We start from the raw sequence: 9,639 nt of genomic DNA on the forward strand, positions 1-9,639 counted from the left end.
CATGAGTGTAATTGGGCTGCTGTCTGCCAAAAACGGCACTGTGGACTTCTACCAACAGACATATTCTAAATTTATTGCTGAAAACACGCTGTAATCAGTTTGGTGCAGAATCCAAGACTGAAGAGCTTGTTTTAAATACTTGCCGATGAGTGCACATGAAGTAAGTTTATGTTACTTTGAACACTTTGAAGTCTGATATTTTGTTCTGTTTTTGATGACATCTGGAAATTAGCCAAGTAGATGTTCTTTGGTCTTTTGTTGCTCTTAAATTAATAATTTCTATTAAATATTCATTGACCAAATCCTAAAATCATAGGGATATGATTGAGTGATGAAAATGCCCTAAACTTAAAATATGAAATCTGATTGGCTGACTGTAATATTCTTCCATCACAAGCAAGGATGTTGATGAAGGAACATGTTCTACTTGGCTAAATTGAGTTTAGCTAAATTTCAACAGGCATGAGAAGCTGATACCCAGCTAACAATGAATGTTTTCAGAACTTTGGCTAATGTTCTGGCAGGGTTCTCTCAAAGTTATGAACAAATGTTCTTCCAGTAATCCTAATGGGACATTTGTTCAGTTATCTGGTCTTTAATAATGTTCTCAAAATGTTAGCACAAAAACATTATTTATACATTGTTTAATTTCTAAAATGTTTGAGTTGGATAATTTTTTTTTTATTTATTTTTTTAATTCAAAAGTAACATTCCCATAATGTCTGGAAAATTATTAAATAGAATGTATCCTCAAGGGGCCATTCACACAGAACTTGTTTTTCCAGTCCAATGTGGTACTTTCCATTGTTTTTCTATGTAAATGTGTTAGACGTCTTCTGCAGTGTCTTGCACATGAGCGGCTTGTTTTTAAGATGGCGTGTCACTTTAAAAGAACTTCAACTTTTACACAGTGCCACACATCAATGTCAGTTCAAAAACAGTGGACTAATCAGAAGACCCCAGAGGCGGGGCAAGCCTTGCAAGCTCCATAGCAAGTTGGCATGGCCACTGTTGTTTTTTAAAGGGGTCATACGATGCGATTTCAATATTTTCTTTCTCTTTGGAGTGTTACAAGCTCTTGGTGCATAAAGATCTGTAAAGTTGCAAAGACTAAAGTCTCAAATCCAAAGAGATATTCTTTATAAAAGTTAAGAGTCAGCCACACCTACCTAAAACGGCTGGTTCTAACACGCCCCCACATATCTACGTCACGATGTGGGAAGATTTGCATAACGCCACCCAAATGTTCACGCAAAGAAAGAAGGCGTAACTTTGATTGTCACTGTAGTATTGTTGTTGCCGCTGCCATGTGGTGAAGACGCTGTGTTTCGTTGTGAAAGCGAAACTACTTTGTTTAACATTTTTCACCAAATACACAAAATAATGTTCTTTTTAGCAACATCATATGACCCCTTTAATATTTAATGGCAACATGGCGGAGGAGGCATTCCTCTGTGCTTTCTTAAAATCCATTCCTGAGCACTGCGTCCCATGTTTTTAGTTCTGTGTGATCAGCCTCTTAATGTTCACATAACAAAACCATTTGGACATTTTGAATGTTCAGAGAACATGCAGAAGTAACTTAAAAAAAAAAAAATGTTTATAACGTTAGCAAAACATTCTTAGAACTTATTTTTGTTAGCTGGGTAATGCCTTGCAAAACCAAGGTAAACAAAGGCCATTAAAAAAAAAAAAATTGTCTTTGCTGACCTTTCTGTAAATGTCTCCTTTGTCCTGTTCAAAGGAGTGTGGAATCATGTGTTTGTTTGCATTTCACTCAGAAACTAAAGTCTAAATTAACTCAACCGGTCAATATCAATAATCGAGTGCGTACCGCTGAACAAAACCTCTTCAGAGATCTCAAAACAACGTGACAAACATACACAATGAACTCTTCAGGGCATGAAACAATTAATTTAACAATTTGCCACCTCACTTATTCTTGCAGATGAGAAAATGTCAAATCACAACAGAAGTTAAAAACAGACTTTCACGTACAATTTCATTTGACATCTTCACCGCAAAACCACCCGCGACATTTGAGTTTTGATATTTACTGCAAAAAAGGTCATTTAACTTCTACTATTGAGTCATGAGAGTGCTTGGATGTTTTAAATGATGTTTGACAACTTCATTCATCACTCAGCATTTTCCCTGACTACTGTATGAATAAATAAACTGACACTGCACAATTACAGATAGTTTAATCCAGAAGAGCTCACAAAAAGGTGCAGAAACTGCTACATGGGTCCTCCAAAGATGTCCAGGGTGAGTTCTGTGTCCATCAAAGTTAATTTCATTTTGGTCTGATTTCTGCTTCCGGAGTTCCACAAATCTCGGTGCAGCCGCTCTTCAGAATCTCTCGTTCCACCACTGGACCATTTCCAGTTGGCTCTGAGTTGAGGTTCTGGGTTTGTCAAGAGGTTGAAGGACGTGCCCTGTGAGATTTGGACCACATCGAGAGGCTTGGGGCAAACGGGCCCTGTGACATGTAGGTCCATATGGCAGGGGCATGTACTACAGTATGTTTCCCATAATGCACTTCCTCACCAGGGGACTCCAACAGTTGGTCCTTACATATGGTCAGTCTCTGTTTGGAAAAAAAAAAAAAAAAAAAAGAGCATAAGGAATTGATTAGTAAAAAACTGGAACAAAAACAATGGTAATAATTAAGTGTTACAATTTAAAAGAACCATTTTCTATTTGAATACTTTTTCAAATGTAGTTTCTGTGATGCAAAGCTGAAATGGTTTTTGCCTTTTTTTTTTTTTTTTTTTGTGATGTATTTTTTTTTTTCAGGATTCTTTGAAGAGTAGAAATTTCAGAAGACGAGGACTTTTGAAACCGAAATAGAATGCAAGATAAATTTCTTTACTGTCATTTAAAAAAAAATCAATTTAATGCGTCCTTGGTGAATAACTGTTTTCTTTATTCAACTTCTTTTTACTTAACTTTTAAATGGTTCTCACAACAATATCAGAAACAACAAAAATGTTCAACATTGATGATAATCAGAAATGTTTCTTGAGCAGCAAATCAGCATATTAGAATGATTTCTGAAGGATCATGTGACACTGGAGTAATGGTGCTGAAAATTCAGCTTTGATCACAGGAATAAATTAGTTTAAAATATTAAAATAGAAAGCAGCTATTTCAAGTTGTAATAAAATTTCACTACATTACTGTTTTTACTGTTTCTGAATAAATAAATACGGTGAGCATAAGAGACTACTGTACTTCCAAAAACATAACAAAAAAATCTGGCATTGTATCTATTATTTTTTTGAAACTTCTATGTTTTTGTTGTAGAACTAATCTGTGACTGATAGTAGTGAGAAAATGTGCCTGTTCACTAATACTGGATCACCCATCTGACAGAAAATTAGCCCACTATATGGACTCTGTTGCTGAATTAATTGGGCGAGACCAAGACAAGACACCTGACTGGAAGCTGACTTGATTTCATTACTGTACTATATACAGCATTTTATTGCAAACACAAAGATGCACATGCCTTGAACAGACCAGGAACTGTCTATTTAGAGAGAAAGAGGCCTCGTCACATGTAAAGTGTTTTGATTGCTTTATTTGATGTTTAGAGGTGAGCTAAGAGGTGATGTAGAAGATAACAAGATATAAGGACTGCTGCAAAGCATCTGCTAAATGGGGGGAAAAAAGTGAATGCAATTTATAAATGCATTTTTGAGTGCAGTATGCATCAGATAGTTCAAGTGTAATATGCACAGAAGCATTGTCTATTTGTGTAACTGGCAACTGTATGTGTGTGTGTGTGTGTGTGTATCTGAAGAGGTGGACAGCAGAAATGTCACACTCTGTGGCCTGTGTTTGGTACGGCTCTTGGAGCACACGCACTCAAGAGTGGACATGACAAGTGCAGGTTTCACTGTGTGTTCTTACAGAAATCTGCCCACAGTACAAGAGAGGGAGAGACAGTGAGTTGGCAGACCTTCTCTAATAATACACCATGTGCTGCCTCCGAGATCTTTCTCTGAATTCAGGCCATGTCTCTGGTGTGTGAAGCAGACATATGCACCCCTGACCAGACCGGGGCAGAGTGCATGCTGGGAGATCATTCCCAGAGCAGCAGGAGACTGAGAGGTTAGCCAGTGCTAACATTAGCATAACATTAACCCAAAAGAACCATCAACATAGAGCCAGACACATCAGTGTCTCTTTAAAATAGGTTTGGGAATTGTAATGCATTTAACAATTCCAGTTACTTAACAATTGATAATGCAGTCAATGTGCATTACTACTGATATAATGCATATCTTTAGCAAAACATTATATTATTGTACATCATGTGAAAAAAAAAAAATGTTGTAGGTCTCACAAACCTTAAGCATGACGTATAACATGATATCAATCTGGACAAACGATTTGCAGTTTAGTAAGCGAGTCGTATTAATTGAGAAACTGCTCCAATTGATTAATAAGTGTTTGTGATTCACTAAAAAGTTAGTAATAATAATAATAATGTATAATATAATAATAATAATATATACACACACATAAAATATAGTTCTTATAGACCGATATATAGATATTAACAATATGTAGTAATAAGTATTATTAAATGTTTTTCAAAGTTTAAATATGATGAATATACATATATATACAGTAAAGTTATACATATAGTATATTGATATTTTTTCTTTTCAGTTCTGTCCCCACTGAAAGCAAAAATGCTGCACCAATCAGTCATCTCAGCCAATCAGAACATACTTGATGACAACACAGCTATATGGATCAATTTTTGACCAATGAAATTTCACAGTGGGCGGGGCCACCCAGCACAACCACATAATAGAAAACATGCGTTAAACTCCGATTTATTTACATAAAGACGCGATTTATCGCTTGAAGCTTTTTGGAGTCGTGCCTGCTTTAAAGCTCACACATGAAATCTCAGTGTCTTACTCATCTCGTTTACCTGTCTCGCAGCAGTTTCAAAGTCTCCGCTCAGAGGCTGAAGCTTTCAGAGACTCCTGTGATTGTTAATGAGGGGGTTCAGCACAAACGACAGGCTTAATTAGATGGGTATTCAGTCAGACTAACACAGCTACAGCGTCTTGCTGACACACTTGTGCACTGTAAGAGAACAGTGTGTATGTGTTCCTCCTCAGACAGCACACCCACGGACGAGTCGCTGGAGTTCACAGAGTTAGTGAGGTTCACGCCATCAGATAGTTGAAAGATGTTCAAGAGTTGTGTTTGAGACACTAAAAGGCCTGTCAAACTATGTTTAAAGTGAAAGTTGACCCAAAATGAAAATTCTGCCATCATTTACTCATTCTAGACCTGTGTGGTTTTATGTGGAGCAGAAAAGACGGTATTCTGAAAAATGTTTGAACTAATTTTGTCCATATTTTTGAAAAGTCAATGGACCCCTCATGTCCCCTGCAAAAATGATGTTCCTCCTCAGTATTTTTGTCTTGTTTTTCAGTACAAATATCTAAACATTATTAAATCAAGCAAAATTACTTGAGATATTAAAGGGGTCATATGATGCTTTTTTAAAATATCAATCTGGACAAACGATTTGCAGTTTAGTAAGTGAGTCGTATTAATTGAGAAACTGCTCCAATTGATTAATAAGTGTTTGTGATTCACTAAAAAGAGTCAGTGATCTGCACTGTGTGATTGTGATTCACTAAAAGACCCGGCTCATGAGAATCATTCTCTCAGGAATTGGACTGCACTGGTCATGCTGCATGTTTGTAATTAGCTAAAAAGAACCAGCTCATATGAGTCATTCTCATCACTGGTCACGCTGCATGTTTCTGATTTGCTAAAATGGACCGACTCCAGAATCATTAACTCTGAAATTGGACTTGACTGATCACTCAGTATGTTTAGCACTTACAATAATGAAGCAAAGCACACATTTGCAGTATTTTAAGAACGCTAAAGAATACATGTGTGAGAATGTTAATGGAAACGAACGCCATTGAAATTGATTCTGTATTTTATGTATTTTGAATTTTTTTGTTTAACTGTCTTTTGCTCACAGCCCTGCTTGAATAGCTATTTTAAATTTCATTACATCTGTTTCTCAATGACAGCGATACATTTAAACAAAGCAAATGGATACATTTTTGTCAGGAGGAACGTCTGCAAAATAAAGACAAAAGACCCTTGTAATCCCTCGTGTGCCATCTAGAGATTCGGAAGAGATTTCTGCAATGTCGTAAAAGCAATAATGAACAACCTAGCAATAAAGGTTTTCTCTTGTGTTTGACAATATCCAAAAAACCATCAATCTGACATGCTGTGCAACCGGGGTCTAATCGCATAAACCCTCAGAGAAACTCAATGTGTCTTAAGGGGGCACTGAAATATGGCTCTTAATAAAATGTGTCCTGTTTATAGGCTTTTAAAGCTGATTCCCATGCATGATACGCCAGTCCAACCAGATGTTGCAAAGTGAACACACAAGATCTTCCCCTATCATTCCCCCGGGCCTCTGCCCTTCTCTAGATCACACAATATAAGAATCAGATGCCATTTAAAGACCCTGGCAGTGTTTTCTCAGGCCAGCAGGAGGGAAACGGCACGTAGCCCTCAAATAAAAACACAGTAAATGGGCAGAGAGTGAGCTGACCCATATAAACGGCTTTATGAATTGAGTACAATAATATTTGATTTATAAATTTTGCTTTTTTCCCCTGGAAAATAACATTTGATTAATTAATTTTGCTTCAAGTAAATGTGGGTCATATTGATTTAAAAACGTTTTGAGATATGAACTGACAAAAATGCAAGTAAAAAACTGATTTCTGTTCCCACTGAAAGCAAGAATGCTGCACAAACCAACCGATTCTCAGCCAATCAGAACAGAGTTTTTGACCACCCAGCACAACCACATAAATAGAAACCAAACAACCAATGATTTAATATTTTGATATTTATACTGAAAAACAAGACATAAATACGAAGCAAGAAAACATTTTTTGCAATGTAAAATGTTTCCCAACCATAATATAAATCGAAAGCTGGTTAAAACCTGAATATGTTACTGTCATTTTAAAATGATAGAAAACAATATAATGCTGGTTGATCTATTCATGAAACTTTGACTCACTGTTTAGTTGCCCGCATACAGTAATACAGTAATACCGTGATACAGTAAATGATAATATTTCATATATTCATTTACAATGAATTGAAAACAACTGTGTAAAAACCTCACTCATAGGATCTGGACAAAACCTTGTGACTTGAAGTTTCCCCAACTAAAGAAGCTCTATAGTGAAGTTTTGTTTACTTTTTAACGATTTTAACCTGTATATGTCAGAATCAAGGACAGCACTCTAGCAACAGAAAAACGACTCTTGATTGTGACCTAGTTCTGCTAGCAAACGGATCTGGTGTTTGTGTAGAAAAAGGTGTTTTTAAAGCGTTGGATCTGCAGCTCAGGATGATGATGATGCATCTGGTTCATGGCCAATTATGTGTGGTGTTGCGCTGAAGTTGTAAAATTAGATTTTTGGTAACGGCACGTAGCCCTCAAATAAAAACACAGTAAATGGGCAGAGAGTGAGCTGACCCATATAAACGGCTTTATGAATAGACTGTAAGCAGTAATTGAACTTAGTTCTATTTTGGTCAGGGACCTCCATTTGTGGTCGTCTTTTTCTTTCTTTCTCTCTAACAGATGTTCCCCTCTGTGCTGGACTCAATTCAGTAAATTCCCACAGTGCTCTTGGGGAAGGGGCTTTAAAGATCTCGACCATCTAACTCTGAGCCCTCTTATGAAAGGCTATTCAAGTCTCCAGCTAATACAATAACATGCTGTGCTTTTTCATTGCCACTAGACCTAATTTAGTATAGACTGCAGAGAAAACAAAAGTCTAGCTGGCTATGTGTTGTTGTTGTTGTTGTTGTTTATATATACGTAATAATAATGATAAAACGCGCTGAAGTTGTAAAATTAGATTTTTGGTGAGGTTTTGGTTGGTAAGCAATTAAGTTTCACATTAAATTCATGCTTATTGTTTATTTTTGGGCTATACTATTTAAACAAGTATTTTAACATTGACATAATGGCCCCATTCACTTCTGTTGTAAGTCTCCCTATAGCCCAGATTTTTGCCTATGGAAATTATTTTCTTGGTAATCAGCCACAAGTGCTTCTAAAGTAAGCTTAACTTGTACTGAACCCAGAAATATTCCATTAAGATGCACACAGTATATGTTGCATACAGTATGATTTCACTCACCAGGCTGTTGTGGTATTGTGTGCGGTCTGTCCCGGGCTCGTCAGGCTGTGTCTGATCTGACTGCAGCTGTGTTCATGATGTTGCTCTTGAGGTTGTGACGGAGCTGCGGGTTGAGCGGGCCGTCCGTCTCCGTGCCACTGACCTCGGGCCTGTTTCAGCCAGCGGCCGCCCAACCCGCACTTCTCCAGATAAACTCGACACACCTCATAGTTCATGGCCGAGTAATACAGAAAATCAAGCGCTAGCAGCACCATGACGAAGAATCCATAGATCCACACGCCGATTAATGCAGAGTAATTGCTGCGACAGAGAAAACGTGTAAGAATTAGATGCACTTAACATTTTATGTGGCCATAAACAAACGTTTTTTTGATACACAGTGTCAAAAAGTCTTGCAAAGTGGATGGAAACTCTTTAGCAGCACTAGTGGTCTTATAAAAGCTAAAGTACTTCAATAAATTCAAACTTCATTAGCGTTATATGAGGCATTTAGTGTTAATAAACCATTTTACAGTTCCTTCCGAGTATAAATCCCTGCCCAGACTGACAGAAAACTGCAGTAAAAGCGAAACTTTCCCTTTTTGATGAAGCACGGGCCTTGTGCTGTCAGACAAGGCCACAATTGACAGGGACAATATTGAGGTCTCGATAATGTATTGTGTTATTAGAGCCGAGAGCAAAGCGGAACAGATGCCATGTGTGTGATATCAGATCTCTTTGATGCTGGGACCCAGAGTCCAATAGGAGTGTTTGCAGAACGGGAGTGAAACTGGATTTGGCAAGGACATGAAGCAGAATTAATGACTAGTTTTAAACGAATTGCAATGTAATACATGTGATAAAAGGACCTTCACTTTTTTATGTGATGTGAAAAAATCAAAGAGATGCAAACATTCTGCTAAAAAAAGGCAGATTATATCAGATGTTTATCTAGGAAAACATATATTTTTTTCATTGCTGCAATTCCAGAAATATCTGGTGACATACTACTGCCAAAATAGATTTATGAGGGGAATAAAAGTGGGTCACAAAGTTGTTGTTAAATGATTGTTTTTGTCTCATATGATGAAAATTTTTTGCCACAAATATATATATAAAAAGTAGCAGTATATATATTTTTTTAAATAAAATATTAAAATGGCTAAATTAATATTATATTAAATATTATATTTAATTAAGCTATTATGATTTACTGAATTTTGAATTTTATGCATTATAGTTTTCAATATTTAATATATTATTATTATTATTATTATTATTATTAATATAATAATAATGGTGACATACTAATATATATATATATATATATATATATATATTTTTATTTTTTTTATTTATTTTTTAATAATAATAATTTATGCATTTAGCAGACGCTTTTATCCAAAGCGACTTACAG

General features: G+C 36.2%; 1 protein-coding gene and 1 long non-coding RNA gene across 2 annotated transcripts in view; one reads left to right on the plus strand and one right to left on the minus strand.

Annotated features, from left to right (window-relative positions):
* LOC107754389 (uncharacterized) overlaps positions 1-9,639 on the plus strand; it is a 42,168-nt gene continuing 32,529 nt past the window's right edge. Inside the window, exon 1 of the long non-coding RNA XR_001641579.1 lies at positions 1-160. This is a non-coding gene — a long non-coding RNA (uncharacterized LOC107754389). The remainder of the gene's footprint in view (positions 161-9,639) is intronic.
* The window catches only part of LOC107754388 (uncharacterized protein KIAA1644 homolog), a 14,181-nt gene continuing 6,783 nt past the window's right edge, over positions 2,242-9,639 (minus strand). Inside the window, exons 3-4 of the mRNA XM_016570805.1 lie at positions 8,244-8,543; positions 2,242-2,590 (exon numbers count right to left, since the gene is read on the minus strand). Of these exons, the coding sequence (XP_016426291.1) occupies position 2,590; positions 8,244-8,543 (301 nt within the window). The 3' untranslated portion in view covers positions 2,242-2,589. The remainder of the gene's footprint in view (positions 2,591-8,243; positions 8,544-9,639) is intronic.

Source organism: Sinocyclocheilus rhinocerous, unplaced genomic scaffold (assembly GCF_001515625.1).
Source record: "Sinocyclocheilus rhinocerous isolate Xijiao unplaced genomic scaffold, SAMN03320098_v1.1 scaffold561, whole genome shotgun sequence".
Classification (NCBI taxonomy): domain Eukaryota; kingdom Metazoa; phylum Chordata; class Actinopteri; order Cypriniformes; family Cyprinidae; genus Sinocyclocheilus; species Sinocyclocheilus rhinocerous.